At 51.6% G+C, this 20,934-nt stretch overlaps 2 protein-coding genes across 2 annotated transcripts in view; one reads left to right on the top strand and one right to left on the bottom strand.

Moving 5' to 3' along the window:
• Nucleotides 1-2,759, top strand: part of NDUFAF3 (NADH:ubiquinone oxidoreductase complex assembly factor 3) — a 3,250-nt gene extending 491 nt beyond the window's left edge. Inside the window, exons 2-6 of the mRNA XM_026650428.2 lie at nt 227-316; nt 804-996; nt 1,369-1,435; nt 1,877-1,977; nt 2,517-2,759. Coding sequence (XP_026506213.1) covers nt 231-316; nt 804-996; nt 1,369-1,435; nt 1,877-1,977; nt 2,517-2,612 — 543 coding nt within the window. The 5' untranslated portion in view covers nt 227-230 and the 3' untranslated portion in view covers nt 2,613-2,759. The remainder of the gene's footprint in view (nt 1-226; nt 317-803; nt 997-1,368; nt 1,436-1,876; nt 1,978-2,516) is intronic.
• Nucleotides 2,760-3,561: 802 nt separating this feature from the next.
• Nucleotides 3,562-15,475, bottom strand: IMPDH2 (inosine monophosphate dehydrogenase 2). The gene is made up of 10 exons (XM_026650275.2): nt 15,386-15,475; nt 14,456-14,655; nt 11,963-12,053; nt 10,664-10,759; nt 9,097-9,168; nt 6,143-6,286; nt 5,015-5,159; nt 4,754-4,897; nt 4,214-4,297; nt 3,562-3,780 (listed from the first exon to the last, which is right to left on the bottom strand). The coding sequence occupies exons 1-10, from the start codon at nt 15,468-15,470 to the stop codon at nt 3,759-3,761; spliced, it is 1,083 nt and encodes a 360-aa protein (XP_026506060.1). The 5' UTR covers nt 15,471-15,475; the 3' UTR covers nt 3,562-3,758.
• Between the last annotated feature and the right edge of the window lie 5,459 nt (nt 15,476-20,934).

Genomic DNA, 20,934 nt, shown 5'->3' with positions numbered 1-20,934 from the left:
GAGGGTTGCCTGGTACTTTACAGATGGGATCATGCCCCTGCCTCCAGCCTAAGTGAGCTGCAGCCCGTGGGCTGTGGGCCACGGTAACGCACGTGCGGCAGCAGAGGGCTGAGCTCAGCTGTGGCACAGGGCGGGCGGGCTGTGAGCATGCACAGGGACTCCCCACGCCCAGCACCTTCCCGTGGGCAGCAGCTCTGGCTTTAACCCTCTCTCCGTGTCATTGCAGCAGGATGATTCTGGCCTCAGTGAAGATGTTCTGCCGCGGGGGCTTAACTCCTAGCTGGAGGCTGGCAGCTGCCAGGAGAGCACCTGACTGGTAAGGTCGGGAGAGCCCAGCGGAGCTGAGGGCCCCAGCACCACCTCTCCCTGGATTTCCCATGGCCCAGTGCAGACTGGCCTGACCATCTCTCAGGCAGAGTGAGCCTTCGTCATCAGCTAGCAGAGCCTGGCTGCTCCGGGCCAAACCCCCAGCAAGCAGCAGCAGCCTCCCGCTCTCCGAACGGGGACTGTGGGGAACGAGGCCAGGTCCAGGCTGGCTGGTGCTCTAGCAGCAAGACAGAGCTGGCCAGCAGTGCCCATGGCCCCTCTTCTCCAGGCCCAGCTGCTGCTCCTGTAATTGGTCCCTGTGTGGTGCGGCTTGACCTGGCCACTCAAAGACTGCCTGGGAGCCTTGGGCGGCTCTGGGGTGAGCCAGCTCCCAAGCACAGTGGGGGGAGGTCTCTGCTCAAGGGGGACTGGCGAGGAAGCTGAGTAAGTCCTGGGGTTTTTGGCTAGTGGGTCTCAGTCAAGCCCTCTTGTGACAGGCAGCCGCGCCGGGGTCACCGCCTCACCCCTGCAGATGACGAGCTTTACCAGAAGACAACGCTGAAGTTGATGGAGCGGGAATCCCCCAGCATGATGCTCATAGACAGCTACAGCAGCCGGGGCTTCACTATCAATGGGGACAAGGTGGTGGGGCCCTGCGCCATCATCCCACGCGCCATCCTGCAGTGGAATGTGAGTGCCCCAGCTGGCAGGGCCTGGAGCCTGGCCCCGGGGGACCTCCCCCTCCCCACAGGGCCTGGGCCTTCAACTCCCCACTGTGCTGAGCTCCCAGCCCTGGGGAAGTGGAGTTCCCCATGCCCAGGTGGCCAGTCCAGTCCTGGGGGTGGGGGTGTGGGAGACCCAGGGAGCTAGTCACTTTGACTCTTCCCTGCCCACAAGGGGGAGTGCAGGTGCTTTGACCTGAGCCTCCCTGGCTGTGTTGAAACCTGCCCAGTCCAGGCAGCAGCGAGCTCCAGGGGCATGGCCCCCATTCAGGGCACAGGCTGCATTGCAAGCCGGGTGGCATTGTGGGCAGGAGAGGTGAGTGTCCTTCCTTTCCTTCAGGTTGGCTCTTACCAGGACATCACCGAGGAGAGCCTGGTGCTGTTCCGGCTGCTGGAGCCGAGAATAGGTAGGTGGGAGGCGCAGAGACGAATACTCTGCTGCTCCCTGCAGCGCTCTGCCATCAGTGGTTGGGTGTGGCAGTCCCCAGAGCGAGCCAGGAGCAGGGACTGCACTTGTGTGCTGGCACGTGTCCTGCTACCCTGGCCATGCGGGTTGTCTGAGCCAAAGCAGAACTTGCCCTTCCCCAGACTGCCCAGCAACGAGTGTCGGGAGTGGGGCGGCCAAGCTGGGGTTACTCAGGGTCTTACGCACAAGGCCTTGGCCGCTGCAGTCTGAATGGCCGGACAGGGCTGTGGCTGGGAGAGGGACAGGCCTCGAGGCCGGCTAGCGCCAGGATGGCTGTACGGGTTGTGTGCTCTGCACCCACTATTGAGGGGGGGAGGCGGGGCTGGGTTCTGCCATGTGGCCAACGCAGCCTCCCTCAGCTGGGCTTGTCTCTTGCTGCTAGAAATCCTGGTGCTGGGCCTAGGGGACAAGGTGGAGCGGCTGGAGCCTGCTGTCCTGAAGTTCATGAGGGAATGTGGGATCGCTGTGGAGGTGCAGGACACGGTAAGGGGGGACATGCTGGGACCATGGGGGTGAAGCTGAGCAGACCTGCCAGGCCCGTCCCAGGGCTGAACAAGGGGCACCTTTGGAGGAGAAGGGAACGGCTGTGTCTGTGCCCGCCCAGCCAGGCAGCTGGAGCTAGATTCTCCTAGTGCAGCCACAGGGGGGATGGCCTGGTGCCCCCACCCTCCCCAGGCCCTGCCCTCTGCATTGGCCCCTTGCTCAGCTGGGTGGAGGGCACGCGTGACCCTGCAGGGCAGGGAGTGCGAAGGGCCCCATGTACCCTCCAGCCCCATGACCTCATGCACACGCTGGGACAGGGCAACGCTGCCTTGGTGGCTATTGGCTTGAGACGCACTCCTGCCAACCCAAGGTTAATGTTACTTTTCTGATAGGTGCCAGGCAAGGAACTCTGGTCCCTGGGCTACAGATCACGTGTCTAGCAGTGAAAGGCAGGCGGGGACTGGGGTAAATGTTCCACATGGCCAAGGGCTCTGCTTTAGTCATTGAGTGTTTCTGGGCCTTTGCCTTCTCTTTCGCAGCCTAATGCTTGTGCAACGTTCAACTTCCTGATGAGCGAGCATCGTGCGACCGCGGCTGCCCTCATCCCCCCCAGTGCTGGCAGAGCCCTGATGTAGAAGCAGCTCCGCGGCTGAGCCCCTCTGGGCCTTGGGACTCACACCAGCCTGTGTACAAAGGGTTAAACACCTCACAGGGCCTGGAGTGGGAACATGAACTGTTACTAGGAAGGAGAAAATGTTTCAGAATAAACAGTGAGCAGCCCCCCTGCATGCAGCTTTTCCTGGGAAGGGCTGCGGGTGCCCAGCTGTGAATGCTTCCTTCCTCCTGGCCACTCACTCATCAGGGGAGGGGGGCAAAGGAAGACAAGGGGCTACAGCAGCCCTGGGGCTCCCAGCCCTTGGAAAGCAGGGGCAGATACCGCCATGTTCGTGCAGAACAGTTCTTGGCACAGGCTGCAACCATTCTTGGGGCTTCTCTCCCCCCTGGCCCCAGGAATGCCAGTGACGCCCTCAGCAGCATTCCTGTCAGAGGAGCCCTGTGAATGCCAGCCTTGCTGTGGGGCCTTCTGCCCCTTACAGGGCCCTGAGCGGGGCTGAAACTCACCTAGCCACATTGGGCATTACCAGGACCTGCACCTTCCACTCCACTTTTGGGCAGCCTAGCAGGAGAGTTTCGGAGCAGGGCACAGCTGGGTCATGTCCTGCCAGGTAGCAAGGGTTGGCTCAGCAGGGTTTGGGAAGGCAGATGGGTTTTGAAGGGGCATTTGCAGCAGAAGTTCCTCCACTTCCCCCAGGTCTGTTCTGCCCTTGCTGAACTACAGGCAGTAGAATAACCCTTGTGAAGCACATCAGCAAGCTGCAGGTGGGAGGTTCACAGGGACTGGAATTGGGACTGAAGCATGGGGAGACAGCGGTTGCTCTCACAATCTTGCACCAGAGCAAATCCTGGGACCAGCAACAAAACCCGCCTAAGGGGTGACCCGTGGGCATGACAGGGGACAAGAGTCCAGGGCTGCAACCTGGGGAGAGGCAGCCTGAGGTGGTGGGACTGAGACAGACAAGGAGCCCCACCTCTTTTCTTTTATTGTAAAACATGGCCAACACGTGCCAGGGCCTGAGCCCTGCAGGCAGGGTGTCTTCACAGGGATGGGGAGCAGCAGGTGCTTGCAGGATAATGGCACTTCTGTGACAGGAGCAGCTCAGGTGCGTGGCAGCTGAGGGCTGCAGAGCAGCAAGGTGCTGAGTACAGGCACAGACCCTCCTTCAGAAGAGGCGCTTCTCGTATCTAAACAGACAGGAAAGTTAGCCATGGGCATGGCCCCTCCACCTCCCGGCCTGCCCAGCACGCAGGGAGCCGGGCCTGGCTTGGCTTGCCCCCAGGAGCAGTACGCCAGCAGCAGCTGCTGCTCTCAAGCCATAGGTCCTCTGTGCTGGGGCAGGCAGTTGCAGTAGATCTGCATTGTCTGGAGAATCCAAGGCCGGTGCTATTATGGAACAGCTCCAGCTGCTACAAACAGCAGGTAAGCCAGTAACACCCCCCCCTCCCCCACCCCAGCCAGGCTCCCTGCCAGCCAATGGGATGCAGCCTGTACCACTGCATGCAGGGACAGCAAGGGCAGGGCCTGCAGCATTCGACTAGTGGGCTGGGCTGGGCCACATCCAACAGTGGTTTGAGCCGCTAAGAGCCCAGCGAAGGACACCGCTGGCAGGGGACTTACGAATGGAGGCCATGAACTCCTCCTTCCACTTGGGCAGACGTCGTCCTCTTTTCAAACTTCAGTTCTCCCGAGTACATCATGGCTCTGCCGAGGGAAAGCAGATCTGGGGTCATGCTCCCCAGGCCAAGGCCAGGCGGCCTCTGGCCCTATGTGCCATGGGGAGAGACTGTACTGTGCAGTGGGGCAAGGAGATTTCACACCAACTGCAACACAGGACGAGCAAGGGGTTGCCACATGCTTCCCCCCCGGGCCCATTTCTGGAAGGAGCAGAGCCAGGCGGCCAGCTCCAGCACCTCCCTCAGCAAGGCTGCCCAGGCAGCGCTCTCCCATCCCGTCCCATCCCAACGCACAACTCCTCCTTCAGGGGGTGCCTGCTGGGGCCTGGGCTGGGAGCAGGGGCTACAGCTCAGCTGCACCAGAGATCGGGGTCTGAGACATGGGGGGCCTTGGCTACCAGCTGCAAGGAGCCAGTTACCAGACGCTAGCTCAGGGATGACGAGATGAGGATTAGCTGAGCGCGCACACGGGGAAGTCTCTTACCTGACTTGGGTCAGACTCTTGGCACCGATATCCTGACAGGAGTGCTGGATCCCAGCAATCAGGTACGGGATGAACTTGTGGATAGAACCTTTGTCTTGCACTGCACCAGACACCCCCTGGGCCACTTTAATTTTATCTGTCTCACTGTGGATGGTTGGGGGGAAAAAAAAAAAAACATCCATGGAACAAACCAGACCTGGCCAGCTAAGGCAGTAATCTCAGACTCGGGGACCTGCCGCCCCTCATGCCAGTCTCTCCTACCTGAAGTATCGGGTCTGGCTGCCCAAGTTCTTGTCCATGGCATCCAATGATCCCATTCCCCGGTATTTCTTCAACCTAATTCCGTCTGAGAAGAAGTACTCTCCAGGGGCTTCCGTGGTTGCAGCCAGGAGAGAGCCCATCATCACTAAAGCCAGCGAGAAGATTAGCGACAGCTGAGTCAGCTATAGGGCACAGGAGGGGAGCTTACACTGGAGCAAGGCTTTGTTCAGCCACTTGGTGGGCCCCAGACCCTGCACCTCAGGTGGGGAGAGGCCCAGGGCCTCCATCTTAGGAGGGGGCAGCATGACCCTGTGATCTGGGCACAGGGTGAAAGTGGAGCTGGTCAGAATATACCCGGTTGCCATTGTTTGCTGGGCCCCTCCCCCATTAGCAGGTGTTGCTGCATTGACAACTCCCCCCGGAGGAGGAGGTGTTACCCTCACCTGGCTCTAAGGGAGGTGGGGGCTGAGCAGTCCTGAGGGAGGAACCGTAGGAACAGACAAGCTTGGAGAAGGGCTCAGCTGATCTTTTAAGTCATTAATTTCTTTGTTTGATAAACCCTGAGGAAGGGGTAAGTCTGGACCCTACAGAGCATGTGGACTTGAAGAACAGACTGAGAAAGACAACTGCTTAGAGGCTCACTGGGTTTGTGGTTAGCCCTTGTACCTCTGGGCAAAAGGCCTAGATCACGAAGGCGCCAAGACGCAGCCAGGTTTGTTTGGCACAAGTGGCACTCTGCTTGGAAGAAGCCTCACACTAGTGCACGGGGCATGTGGCACCAGCAGACCTGTCTGGAGAATGCTGCACTGTCCTGGCAGAGTCTCCCTGCCCTGACACTAGAGTAGATCAGTGCCCTGGGCACAATGTACGTTCACTGCTGAAAAGCAGCCTGGGCAATGTAAATACACCAGCAATCTCCCACTCCCAGCCTGGCTGTGATGGTGTTGGCACTCATGCGGACACGGTCAGGGCTTTGCAGAGCTCCCGTAACACTGCCAAGCGAGCGCTGCAGAACAGTCTGCAGGCAGTAAGAAGCTCATTCACTGGGTTGATATTCCAATGGCAAAGCAAATCCCCCAGAAAGGAGACACCCCTCTGAATGCCTTAAGCTCCCCCCGTCCCCCTCACCTGTGGAAGCACCGAGTGCCAGGGCCTTGGCAACGTGTCCCACGGTTTGGATCCCTCCATCTGCGATCACCGGGACCCCAAATCTCCTGGCATATTCGGACACTTTGTACACTGCTGTGGCCTGGGGCCTGCCGCAGGCCAAGACTAGATCCAGGAAGAGAAAGGGTGAACCGTCAAGTACCAGGCGCTGCAGCAATCCCCTTGCTTAAAGGCCCTTCAGCTTTCAGTCACACACAGACCTCCCCTGGAATAAGCCACAGGAAATCAAGCAGCCCTGGCCCCAAGTCCCAGAAGGCAGGTGAACGGGGGCTATGAAGTAACTGCTGCCCCAATGCCACAGAGAAGCTTTTGCAGTGGTTACAGAACGACCAAGAGCCCTGGTGAAATCATGGACGCCAGCTGCTCAGTCCTTAGGGGCACTGATTCGCTCACTACCTAGTGTCCAGCAAGACACAGAAGGAAGCAGGGCCAGACCCAAGAAACCCAAGCCCAATGAGTCCCCAGATGATTGCTGTGTTCCCTGCACTGCTGATCACTACAATGATGGGATGTCAATGTGCAGCCAGGAAGAGGCATCTGACCAAAAGGAGAGCGTTTCTATTGATACGCAACAACAGAAAAGGAAACAGACACAGGGCGGACTGATGTGGTGCTGGAAATGTAAGTTTCCCCAGCATAGCAGGGCCTCCTTAAAGTTTAGCCATCAGTGGGGGCGAATAAAGCGTTGGTAAATCTGAGACCAGTCTGTAGCAACTACAGGCTTTTCACTACACAAAGAAACACTTGAAGGGAAACCACTGAATGACACGTATTCGGGTACATTTACCAGCCAAGTGCATGCACATATGCTGCAATAACCTTCCCATCCCTCAGATTCCCCCCGCAACACAATCACCAGGAGGCCTTCCCTCCAATCACAATTAGCACAGTACCCAGATGAGATTATGAACATGCAAGATTAGTAATTCAGGGTGCAAACATCATGTCTGATGCAGGGTTTCAAACTGCCACCTGGGAGCAGCACCAAGTGTGCCAACTCCTAGTGACTGGTGCTCTGCCAGAAGAGGGAGCCTTTACAAACTACTTTTTGCACTGCTCACACACATTTCTCCCTGTGCTCACACCAGCAGCTCAGGTTGGGAGGAGAATTCCAGGTAGCGATCGTGAAAGAGTCACTATTAATTGGACCCAGCCAGCTATGAAGAAGTGTCTGCTAGCAATAATGTGAATGCTGTTAGTGTTAAAGAGATGGTCTCACTTGGTAGTGCATTGCCGAAGGAGAGGCTGAGGGTGCCCGTACAGTAACTCCTCACTTAACGTTGTCATTATGTTCCTGAAAAATGCAACTTTAAGTGAAACAATGTTAAACGAATCCAATTTCCCCATAAGATTTAATGTAAATGCGGGGGGGTTAGGAATTTTGGGGGCAGACAAAAGGCATTCTATACTGTTCTGTGGTTGGGAAGTGCCCCTGGCTTACCCCACACAGGCACAGCGTGCTGCAGGCAAGGACGCTAGGAAGCACCTTCGCAACAGCGGCAGCTTCCCCGGAGAAGAACAGGCGCTGACTTTTGCCAGGAATGCTCCAGGCCCGCCTCTTCCTGTCCCCGCTCCACTCCAGGCCCACCTCTTCCCACCCCCACTCCACCTCCTCTCCGGAGCACACCGTATCCCCCCTTCCCCTGAAAGTCCTAAGTGCCGCCAAACAGCTGTTTGGTGGTGGGGGAAGCGTTGGGAGGGAGGGAGGGGGAGGAGGCGGAGAAGAGGATGCTCCCCTGTAAAGTCGCTGCTCTTCTACAGAATCTTACAAGCAGTGGACAGAGCAGGCAGCCAAACGATGTTATAAGGGAACATTGCACAAGTTTAAACGAGCAGCGATGTAACTCTGAAACAACGTTAAGCAGGAGGACGTTAAGTGAGGAGTTACTGTACGGACATCTGACGGCACCATCTCCTCTGTGCAACAGCCTGATTTCAAAGAAACCCAGGGCCCCAAGCCTCTGGATCCCATTATTCTCTACAAAGAACAGAAGTTTGTAGCTATATTAGAGAAGTAATCACTGAGACCAGCCCTTTATAATTCACCTCTTGGCACAGGGCACATGGGACCATCACATGACTATTTGGCTGTCCCAGCTCCCAGTGCCAAGACAAACAGGAGGTGCAGGCTTCCAAAGCAGGGTTCAAAATGTACGCACACTTCAGCTGTACTCGGAGCAAAGGCTTGTAAGGGTGGCGCTAAGAGAGGACTGTCATGCTAGTGGGTACAACCCAGGATCCAAACCAGAAACCTCTTTCCCTTTGAAGTGCTTCACAAATAGCAAATAGGGCAAAAGCCAAGATTCATCTTGGTCACCTGCTTGATCCTGTAACTTCAAAAAGTAGCGCTCGCGGGGTGAGAGGGAGAAGAGCCCTTCCTCACACACGCAGATCAGAATCACTGGCAAAGGGCATGGTTCTGGGATGTACCTTCCAGGTTCGCCACAGGGTGAAAGTCCCTGTTAAAGTCCCGTTCACACAGCACGGCTAGCTTCACACAAGGCGAAATGTAGCTGATGTGTAACCTCTCCCATCACTGAGAGGAGACCAGATTCAGAGCAGAATTGCAGGCTCTGCCTAGGCACCATCCTCCCACATACAAGCACCTGCTGCACCGTCCAGTTAGAGGCTCAGCAGTGCCCCTGAGGAAGCTCAATCAGGTTTTTTAATTGGGTTTGGATTAAAGACACTGACGAGCCCAGCTGGCCTCGATTAGGACAATTCAGAACCCTGCTTTAGAAATCCGAAAGACTTCTCAGCATCAGTTTTTGGGTCAACTACCAGTATCCAAAGCCACAAAACCCCAAGTGCATCTACAACTCAATTATTCTCAAACAAGCGGAGGGGCCATGTGCAGCCAATCAGGGTCCTGCTTCAAGACAGAATTAAGGTTGAGAACAGGGCAAGTGACTTACTATAGGTGCCCATGACAGAAGACGGGCACTTGGGGCTGTGGGACTTTAGTTCTGGAGGGATCTGTGGAGCAGCTAAACAAAACAAATAAATCAAATTTAGAAACAAACAGCAGCAGCAGAATAAAGGGCCCCCCAGCAGTGACTTTACCAGGCTGAGCCTGGGATAACCGAGCCAGAGCTCGGATGTCAGGGGTCCCTCTTAGTCCAATCCACTAAGAAGGATGCCAAGCTGAAGGCCATGTCCAGGGGAGCACAACCTGGCACTCAGCATGTGCTCTCCCTACTCCAGGGACATTTCATGGAGAAATCCATCTGATGCTGAAACACTGGCTCCTCAATCTGCTCCTGGCGTTCCTGGCACAAACACCCGCCACACGACGTCCACTGGGAAGTACAGATGTTTGGTCTCTGCTGCCAAGATAGGGACAGAGCTCCCAGAGTCTGGCTGTACTCATCACATTGTAGTGCTGGAATCTGCCATCATTTCCTCCAGTTCTCCATGGGTGAGAATGAAAAGAAGCAGGATCGCGCTGTGCGTGAATGGCCTGGCCCAGACCAGGAACTGCTGGTGCAGCAGGGGATAGGGTGGGGAAGGGCGGCTCTTCAATAAAACATTCTACACAAAAGAGACACGACAGTTTCTCCAGCGCAACACCTGGGCCAGTCTCCAAGCAGCAGGTGCTCCCTTAGCGGGCAGAGCGAGAACACAGATCCTCGGTACAGGGGGCTGTCCCCAAGGTGTGTCCTCGTAGGGCTCCAAGTACTGCTGCTGGGATCTGCAGGAAGACCCTGCATGCATATGGCAAAGGGCTGCTTCTCTAGGCAGCGGCTTGTTTCAGGTCCATTACAGCAAAGGCAACTGGTGAAGCTCAACAGAGGGGCTCTGCAGCCAGACTGCCGCAGTGATGGCCCCTCACAAGGCATCCACACCCCTGCTTGCTTGTTTCACTTGGAGCTGTGATGTCCAGTAGCAGCTTTAAAACCAGTTTTCATTCCAGGACATGCCCGGCCACTGAGTCTAGTAGCTAGGCTAGAGAGCTGTGCCTAGGAACGCTGCCTGCCTGGCACAGGAGCCCCTGGGATCCTGCTAACTGCAGTAGCTGCATTCAAAAACCTCATCTTTGGCGGGCAATTGCACCCTGGCACCAATCCAGCCAACCAACACTTTCCATTAAACACACAAGGATCTTACTGTCAGCTGCAGCTGCCCCAGGGCAGGGCCACACAAACAACCCTGGGAGTTTTATCACCATCCTCTCTGCTGCCCTCCTAACTATGCCAGGCAAATGGAAACCCCCTACGTCTGTACCCTATGCCCTCTCCTTTGCCCTGCTCACTTAGGTGGAGATCAGGTCGAGTGGCACGTCTATGCTCCCACACCCAGCCCTGGAGTGTCTTTGGCACTACACAGCTGTAAAATCATATCCCCATTACACCGGACCTGCGGCAGACAGTCACCACCACTCGAGGACTGAATCACCGCAGACTTATCGCAGGCTCTGGATAGGAATGTTTTGCAGATATTTGTTCTTCTAGCTATTGAGAAGATATTAAAAATTTTCTTTACCTTCTTGCGTGATGCAGATGGAGCCACTGCCCATCCCGACCCTTAGAGCATCGACCCCTGCATCGATCAGATTCTTCGCCTGAGCCGCCGTCACCACTGAAGCAAACAGACGAAGGGTTTTAAATGAGAACGTTGTCTCCTTTCACCACTAGTAGCAGCCAGTCGCCCTCCTCCCTGAGCTGGGTTCTCTGCACTTGGGCATCTCAGTGGGTCCCACAAACAGCACTTGATTCAGCTTCGCAGCCCCCGGATCTAGGGATGGAGAGTGCTCCCTTCTGGAGGCAGGCCAATTATATTGGTGTGCATGGTAACACAACCGGTCATGCACAAACTCAGTTTCAAATCTCAACAGCAATCGGGCACCAAATGGCTGGTTCTCAGTCAACCGACAAGTGTGCACACATCACCCTGCTGCTCTTGTGCAGGCACCAGTCACCACAGCCAGGGCATGTGCACACTGAACCAGGGTGAAAGCCAGGCCTTGATGTTTGACTGCTCTAGGAAGAGACCCTGCCAGCTTGGTGTGCAGGGACCAGGGGTTAGCTTTACACCTACACAGCCGCCCCTTGGGGGGTTGGGCCGGATCAGCCTGATGCCAGAGCCTGGGGGGAGGTGGGGGGGTTAGCCTGTGACTGGGTCCCTCCCAACGTGGTTTGTGTCTGACTGATTTCCCAGGGCCATGCTTCTCCACTGCCCTTTTCACTGGCATTGTACTGGCCGCTGAATCCACAACATCACTTGATGTTCACGTGCTTCCCCACTAACCCAATGGCGCAGGGGAGTCCGTGCTGCAGCTAGACTAGCGAGACATTGTAATGCATTGTACAATGGCAGAGGAAGTGTGAGACATGCTTAGGGCCATGCAGGGGACAAAAGGCTGGAGGAGGCACTATGCTGTGTTAGCAACATATTTGGTAACGCAGATAAAGACAAGAGGAAGAGAGTTAAACTCTGCTCTGCCAGATTCAGATGGATGTTTCTGTTTATTTTCCACACAAGGTAGGAGTCCTCCAAGGACCAGACCCCTGAAATTCTAGAAGGATTTTAAACCAGTGTTACAGAGCCCAGAGAGCAAAGAGTCAAGGCTAGGGATTGCACACACTGCATTAACCCTGAGTGAGAAGTTTTCACACAGAATGGAAGTGTCCGTCAGGTGCTGTACCATATTCTATACACCTGACACACAGGTCAAAGTCCCACTGGGCAGGTGACAGGGACGCTCATTTAAAGCAGGTCAACACGTCTCACAACAACTGAAAACAGTCAGTCTAGAAGCTAAAATTGCATTTAGTAGATTACCATTGCCTCCAATGACCTGTAGGTTATGGTATTTCTCCTTGATATACTTGATCATGTTGATCTGGAAAATGGAATTGCCCTGAGAGGAATCCTAGAAGAGAAAGAAAAACAAAATCAACCAAAATAGCTACAAAGGATTTTAAATCCAGCCCTAGGAGAGTCACAGAGACTTCAGCACATTGCAAACAGGTGATTAATTCACTTCAGTACTGAAAGACCCCACTGCCCAGGCTCAGAAGGCCAGGAAGACATGAGCTACAAGAGAAAACCACCACAAACTTCCATCTTACAGGACACTTCAGCCTAATGAGTGCAGGGCGGGCGGGCGGGCGGGCACGCACACACACACACACACACACCCCTCACGTTGAGGGTTAAGAGAAACATCTAAGAGCTGCATTCTTTAGAGAATTGTGAGAGTTTCGGGGCCTCAACTTCATACTGCCAAGAGACAGCTGCCTTGCGAACCCCAGGACAAGAGGAGGGCTCACTAACACTGCCCTGGAAAGAAAGGGTGTGGGGCGAAGGTCAGTCTGAGCCCTTAGCGCTGGAACCGCAGCTAGCCACCTGTCTAGTCCTCATCGTCCAAATGGTCCTGTCCCACCCCCAAGAAACGCATGTGTCCATGGTAAAGTCTATATGAGTGAGGAAGGATGGTCCCGTGGTTAGAGCCCTGACCTGGGCTAGGAGACCAGAGTTCAGTTCCTGCTCTGTCACAAATACCTTGTCACGTAATGTCACTAGACCGGTCTCCCATCCCTAGAACCGGAATGGCAGGACTGCCTGGCCTCAGAGGGGTGGTGAACATTGTCAGGTGCTCAGCTACTACGGTGATGGGCCCCCCGAATACTGAATTCAAACAGACCCCAGAGATGCTCAAGGACAACTCTTCCCAACTCCCATGCACGCGGCTCGGTTTGTCGTTCATTTTACTCTGGGTGGGTCTTCACAGCACAGTCAGCTCCAGTTCTGACAAGTTCACACTCTGGTTACTGTACTGTAGCTAGCCTGCCTTGGGTGAGGCCACGTCTACCCCACAAACGCTAGAGCGGCACACAGCTGCAGCTGCGCCACTGCAGCCCTCCAGTATAGACACAACCAATGCTGACAGGCGGGGTTCTCTCCTCGGCATGGGGTAATCCACCTCCCTGAGAAGCAGTAGCTAGGTCGACAGAAGAATTTTTTCATCAACCTAGCACGGTCTATATTGGGACTCAGGTCAACACCACCAGTCAGGGGCGTGGATTTTTTCACACCCCTAAGCCATGTAGTTAAACCGACCTACATTTCTAGTGTAGACCAGACGACAGCCATGGAAGGGGTTTTTCTGTCGCCACAGGAACTCCATCTCCCCGTGCAATGGCAGCATTCTTCCCTCGAACTAACTGCAGCTGGCATAGCTACGGCACTCAGACGTGGGACTTTTCACACCTCTGAACACCAGAGCTATGATAAGCTAGGTTTTAAGGCCAGGCCTGACAGCAACCACACTTCAAAACACCACTGGCCTTACACAGAGAGCTCATTAGCAGCACAGAGCAATTGGATTAGCTATTGATGAGATCCCCACTGCATTACTAGCTCCAGAGTCAGCACCACCTCCCCATCCACCTCATGAGCTAGCGAGCGTGAGTTTAAAGCACTGCTTAATTCCAGCTAGAGAATTTTGCATGTGGACAGGAGTCAAGTCAGGGGTAAGATGGATTATAACTCAAGTTACCTGTGTGGTGAAGACACCCTAAGAGGACAGGAAAAGTTAGTCGCCTTTTTCCCCAAGGCGGCAGCAGCAGCAGTCCCTGCTTATGGAGGCTCCACATTAAGTGCACCAGCTCCCCTTGTTAGAATGGGAGATAGAAGGTGCTTATGACTAATCCAGCTAACTCACATGGCCTGTGAAACAAGCGTTGTATAACCATGCTCTGTGAATATCTCCCATTTCCTTTCTAGATGGGCTCTCAGACTAACCTATCGACAGCAAGGGCACGTGCAAACGGCTGTGCCCAAATGATTAGAGACGTGGGGCTGACAGGACAGACTACTGAGAAGTTCCATATTGGTCCCTCTGTGTTATCTGTTTTAAGTATCAGGTAATTAAAGGACACAGTACTGTTATTTCACACAAGGAGCCCAACACGTGCTTGTACATTAGTCCTATGGTCAGTGACAGACATCAAGCGAGCAGAGCACCTTTGTAATTACAGCGAACTAGCCTGACATCACTATATCGAGCTGCACAAATCACCACATGCTAGCAGACCAGTATCTGTATCCACACACATGCCATCAGAATGCCCCACCATGAACAGACTGGCCATTTAGACTAGAGTCTCCCTCCTGCCCCAGCCCTGCAGGTCCAAGCTAGGCCACTGGCACAAGGGGGCCAGTCACAAAGCCCATGATGAAGCTATGCTATGAAGAGGGATGCTAATCAGAAACTTGTCAGGATGTGCTGAATTCACTCAACTAAGAGAGAAGCCAAACCCTGGTGCTCACCAAGACGACGACATCCACCCCCGACTGCACTAGGAGATCCAGACGGTACTTGTCATCTTCATGGGTTCCAATGGCAGCACCACAGAGCAGTTGCTTCTTAGCATCTTTAGATGCGAGCGGGTAATCGCGGTTCTTCTTCAGATCCGTGCGGGCGATTATAGCAACCAGCTCATCCTCCTCATTAACAATGGGCAGCTTGCCTTGAAACAAATATAAATACACCATCATTTCAGAACCTCCCACCAGCCCGGCCCTCAGGGCAGGAGCTCCCAGTTAAAGGAACCCGGCTCACACTGTATGCCAGAGATGCAAAGAGTGACCGGCAGCCTGAGCAGGACTTGCTTTTGAAGCCCAGCTGGCAGAATGAGAAGTCAGTAGGACTGGGAAAGGGCTCAGGATTAGGATCCTGATCGTGCTGCATAGCCTTGAATTCAAAAAGGGCACTTGTACTCAAGTCACTCCAGACCCCCCACAGAACTGAACTGGTCACAAGCCTCGGAAACCAGACACTAGAAACTGGATACAAAATTAAGAGCCTGCGACCAAGTGCGCTCTTGGCATTTACAGCTTTTCAGCACCTTGACTGGCAGGAATCCCTGAAGTTCTAAGCAGACTCAGAGATGAAGGTGAAGGTTTTAGTCTTTTGGCAGGTCTTCACGCTCGTTTGGGGGTCCAGGACACGCCTGTCCTTACCATCCCTTCTCCCCAGGGAGATTTGGAAGGAACACCCCATGGGACACCTGGCATCAGTCTTTTATTGTAGGGAAAAACATTTGCATTGAGAAACAAACTGAATGTGTGGAGAGATGAGCATGAGAGCATTTCCCATACATGCACAAGTGTGTGCTCACATTCGCCCCCCCCACCCCCTTATCCCCTGCTCTATGCCAAACACTGTTCACCCACGCAACACACAGCTAGTCATGGTACCTTTTTTGCTTCTCTGCAGAATTTCATTTGCTTCCTTTAACGTTACCCCTGCAGGGGCTACAACGAGATCATCCCGCTTTGTCATAATCTGATAGAAAAGGGGGCAAAGAATGAAAAGTCACACACGAGTGAGAGCTCCTTCCCACTTGATCCAGGACAGGAAACACAAACTGCCAAGCAAAGATGCTTCAGTGGCCACTTGCTAGGAGCCAGAGGGTCCCAACTAAACGCTACATATGGGATGGACGAGGGAGCACGCAATAGCGTGGAGCAGCCCATGAAAATGAATCCTCAGCCTGCAGCGCTCTATACCCATTCAAACAGTCCACTCAAATCCACATGGAGCCCGGCACAGAGCTGTGTCCATAGGCTGTATGTCAATACTGCCGGCCGACCCAGGGAGATCACCCTGAGAGAAGGAAGGACCTCACACCCTCTACTTGGGATTTCAGCAGCACAGACTCCCCTCACATCACCAGCTACACAATCCAGACCAAAGTACTTTTAATAGGTTAGGAACCTAACTCCAGCACTCGTTTGCCTGATATAATCCCAGCCTTTTACTGTTCTGGCAGAAACTCCACCAGTCACTGGGCTTGTTTTCAGACAGCGCTCCCCAGCACGCTGGCTTTAGGGGGACTCTGCTTGGGAGTGCCTGAGGCTGCAGAATAAGGGCAGGGGATGGGAGGAAGAGGCCACATCTAAATTAGGGCTGTCAATTAATCGTAGTTAACTCACGCAATTAACTCAAAAAAATTAATCGTGATTAATCGCACTTATAACAATAGAACACCAATTGAAATTTATTAAATATTTTTGGATGTTTTTCTACATTTTCAATATTGATTTCAATTACAACACACAATACAAAGTGTACAGTGCTCACATTTTTTGTTACAAATATGCACTGTACAAATGATAAACAAAAGAAATAGTATTTTTCAATTCACCTCATACAAGTACTGTACTGCAATCTCTATCGGCAAAGTGTAATTTACAAATGCAGGGTTTTTTTGGTTACGTAACTGCACTCAAACAAAACAGCGTAAAACGTTAGAGCCTGTAAGTCCACTCAGTCCTCCTACGTATTCTGCCAATCACTCAGACAAACACGTTTGTTTACATTGATGGAAGATACTGCTGCCCGCTTCTTCTTTACAATGACACCTGAAAGTGAGAACAGGCGTTCGCATGGCACTTACATGCCAGGTATGCCCAACATTCGTATGCCCCTTCATGCTTTGGCCACCATTCCGGAAGACATGTTTCCATGCTGATGATGCTCGTTAAAAAAATAATGCGTCAATAAAATGTTTGATGTACTCCTTGGGGAGAGAATTGTATGTCTCCTGCTCTGTTTTACCCACATTCTGCCAAATGTTTCATGTTACAGCAGTCTCAGATGACCCAGGACATGTTCGGTTTAAGAACACTTTCACAGCAGATTTGACAAAACGCAAAGAAGGTACCAATATGAGATTTCTAAAGATAGCTACAGCACTCGACCCAAGGTTTAAGAATCTGAAGTGCTGTCCAAAATCTTGAGGGATGAGGTGTGGAGCATGCTTTCAGAAGTCTTAAAAGAGCAACACTCGGATGCGGAAACTACAGAACTCAAACCACCAAAAAAGATCAACCTTCTGCTGGTGGTATCTGACTCAGATGATGAAAATGAACAGGTGTCGGGCCGTACTGCTTTGGATCGTTATCAAGTAGAACCCACAGCATTGGCCTGCTAAACCCAGGGTTGAGAGTTCAATCCTTGAGGGGGCCATTTAGGGATTTGGGGCAAAAATCTGTCTGGGGATTGATTGGTCCTGCTTTGAGTAGGGGGTTGGACTAGATCTCCTGAGGTCCCTTCCAACCCTGATATTCTATGATTCTATCAGCATGGAAGCATGTCCTCTGGAATGGTCGTTGAAGCATAAAGGGACATATGAATCTTTAGCGCATCTGGCACGTAAATATCTTGCAACGCCGGCTACAACAGTGCCATGCGAACACCTGTCCTCACTTTAAGGTGACGTTGTGAACAAGAAGCGGGCAGCATTATCTCCTTGCAAATGTAACCAACCTTGTTTGTCTGAGGGACTGGCTGACCAAGAAGGAGGACTGGGTGGACTTGTAGACTCTAAAGTTTTACATTGTTTTATTTTTGAATGCAGGTTTTTTTGGTACATAATTCTACATTTGTAAGTTCAACTTTTATGATAAAGAGATTGCACTACAGTACTTGTATGAGGTGAATTAAAAAATACTATTTTTTGTTTTTTACAGTGCAAATATTTGTAATAAAAAATACAAAGGGAGCACTGTACACTTTGTATTCTGTGTTGTAACTGAAATCAATATATTTGAAAATGTAGTAAACATCCAAAAATATTTAAAATAAATGACAGGTTTCAGAGTAGCAGCCGTGTTAGTCTGTATCCGCAAAAAGAACAGGAGTACTTGTGGCACCTTAGAGACTAACAAATTTATTAGAGCATAAGCTTTCGTGGGCTACAACCCACTTCTTCGGATGCATACCTGGAAATCCTGGACGCCCCATCATCTCAGGCATTGGCACCCTAACATCAGGCTTGTCTGGTTATGTGGACTCTCTCCTCAGACCCTACGCTACCAGCACTCCCAGCTATCTTCGAGATACTACTGACTTCCTGAGGAAACTACAATCCATCGGTGATCTTCCAGAAAACACCATCCTGGCCACTATGGACGTAGAAGCCCTCTACACCAATATTCCACACAAAGATGGACTACAAGCTATCAGGAACAGGATCCCCGATAATGTCACAGCTAACCTGGTGGCTGAACTCTGTGACTTTGTCCTCACCCACAACTATTTCACATTTGGGGACAATATATACCTTCAAGTCAGCGGCACTGCTATGGGTACCCGCATGGCCCCACAGTATGCCAACATTTTTATGGCGGACTTAGAACAACGCTTCCTTAGCTCTCGTCCCCTAACGCCCCTACTCTACTTGCGCTACATTGATGACATCTTCATCATCTGGACCCATGAAAAAGAAGCCCTTGAGGAATTCCACCATGATTTCAATAATTTCCATCCTACCATCAACCTCAGCCTAGATCAATCCACACAAGCGGTCCATTTCCTGGACACTACTGTGCTAATAAGCGATGGTCACATAAATACCACCCTATACTGGAAACCTACTGACCGCTACACTTACCTACATGCCTCCAGCTTCCATCCAGGACACACCACACGATCCATTGTCTACAGCCAAGCTCTAAGATATAACCACATTTGCTCCAATCCCTCAGATAGAGACAAGCACTTACAGGATCTCTATCAAGCACTCTTAAAACTACAATACCCACCTGCTGAAGTGAAAAAACAGATTGACAGAGCCAGATGAGTAGCCAGAAGTCACCTCCTACAAGACAGGGCCAACAAAGAAAATAACAGAACACCACTAGCTGTCACCTTCAGCCCCCAACTAAAACCTCTCCAGCGCATCATCAGAGATCTACAACCTATCCTGAAAGATGATCCTTTACTCTCACAGATCTTGGGAGACAGACCTGTCCTCGCTTACAGACAACCCCCCCAATCTAAAGCAAATACTCACCAGCAACCACACATCACTGAACAAAAACACTGACCCAGGAACCTATCCTTGTAACAAAGCCCGATGCCAACTCTGTCCACATATCTATTCAAGTGACACCATCATAGGGCCTAATCACATCAGCCATACCATCAGGGGCTCGTTCACCTGCACATCTACCAATGTGATATATGACATCATGTGCCAGCAATGCCCCTCTGCCATGTACATTGGCCAAACCGGACAGTCTCTACGCAAAAGAATTAAAGGACACAAATCTGACATCAGGAATCATAATACTCAAAAACCAGTGGGAGAACACTTTAACATGTCTGGCCATTCAATGACAGACCTGCGGGTGGCTATCTTACAACAGGAAAAACTTCAAAAACAGACTCCAAGAGACTGCTGAGCTGGAATTGATATGCAAACTAGATACAATCAACTCAGGATTGAATAAGGACTGGGAATGGCTGAGCCATTACAAACATTGAATCTATCTCCCCTTGTAAGTATTCTCACACTTCTTATCAAACTGTCTGTACTGAGCTATCTTGATTATCACTTCAAAAGTTTTTTTCTCTTACTTAATTGGCCCCTCAGAGTTGGTAAGACAACTCCCACCTGTTCATGCTCTCTGTATATATATCTCCTCAATATATGTTCCACTCTATATGCATCCGAAGAAGTGGGCTGTAGCCCACGAAAGCTTATGCTCTAATAAATCTGTTAGTCTCTAAGGTGCCACAAGTACTCCTGTTCTTTTTGAAAATATATTAAAAACAGCTACTATTCCAGAGGACTAGAGAGTAGCAAATGTTGTACCAATATTTTTTAAAAAGTCTTGAGCAGTGATCCTGGGAACAGACTAGTGAACTTTACATGTGTACCTTGAAAAATCGGTTTAAATTAGAATTAAAAGCAGAACACCTGAAACATCATGAGAGCATCTAATCAGCATGATTTCTGCAAAGGAAAATGATGTTTCAGTAATCTCTCAGAATTCTCTGTGTCAATGTAGTAGGGGCTAAGGGAGAACCAGTTTACATAATTTATTTGGATTTCCAAAATGCCTTTGGCGAAGTCCCACCCAAGAGACTATGAAGCAGTCATGGGGTGAGAGGCAAACTATTGTCATGGATCAAAAGCTGGCTAGGAAACAGAAAACAAATAGTCAATATTCATCCTGGCAAAAGGTTAACAGCACAGGGCCTCAAGGTTCCATGTTGTTCAATATTTTTCTTAATGATCTGGAAAGGACGGCGAGTAATGAAGTAGCAACACTTACCGATGACAAAGTAATTTAGGTTAGTCAGGACAGAGCAGAGTGAGGAACTACGAGTCCTAAACAAACTTGGTGAATGGGCAACATGATGGCAAATGAAAGTCAATCAGGTAACTAGAAAGCAATGCACATTGGAGGGGGAAATTAAGTACTCATACAGTTAATTTAGTCTCTGTAAGCTGTATCAACACAGTAAAAGAACCTGGACATCATAGTACACAGCTCATTGTACAGCTGTGCTAAAAAACCCAAAGATTTTAGGATGCCTAAGGAATGAGGTGGCGAATACACCATTATATACTCAACAGCACAGCCTCAGCCGGATTGTGTGCGCAGGATTGGTCACCCCCCATCTCAGACAGGATATTACACGTGTTCGGAGAAGCATTGAGGATGATCAAGGGCCTAGGAAAATTCTCTCATGAAGAGAGATTAACGGAGTTTGGGATTGTTACCTTAGAAACCAGAGCAATGGGGGGGGGGGGGGACACAATAAAAGTCTATAAAATAAACTTCTGTTCTGCCTGCATCTTAAAAGAGCACATACAACTAAAAAGGTGGGAAACAAACTGGACAAAAGGAACAGTGTCAGTCAGTTCCACAGCTTTTCAAACCTTGTGTAACTTTATTGCCACAGTATCAGAGGGGTAGCCGTGTTAGTCTGAATCTGTAAAAAGCAACAG

The sequence above is a fragment of the Terrapene carolina genome, unplaced genomic scaffold (genome assembly GCF_002925995.2).
Source record: "Terrapene carolina triunguis isolate 2854851 unplaced genomic scaffold, T_m_triunguis-2.0 Scaffold89, whole genome shotgun sequence".
Lineage (NCBI taxonomy): Eukaryota > Metazoa > Chordata > Testudines > Emydidae > Terrapene > Terrapene triunguis.
This window is presented reverse-complemented; position numbering and strand designations above follow the sequence as displayed.

Bases quoted from the DNA above. Each gene is read 5' to 3' on its own strand.
- IMPDH2 (XM_026650275.2), bottom strand. From the start codon at position 15,470: ATGACAAAGCGGGATGATCTCGTTGTAGCCCCTGCAGGGGTAACGTTA. The intron at 4,898-5,014 runs GTAGGAGAGACT...AACCATCCACAG, and splicing joins AGCCAGACCCGATACTTCAG to TGAGACAGATAAAATTAAAG. The intron at 3,781-4,213 runs GTAAGTCCCCTG...CTGTCTGTTTAG, and splicing joins GGAGTTCATGGCCTCCATTC to ATACGAGAAGCGCCTCTTCT.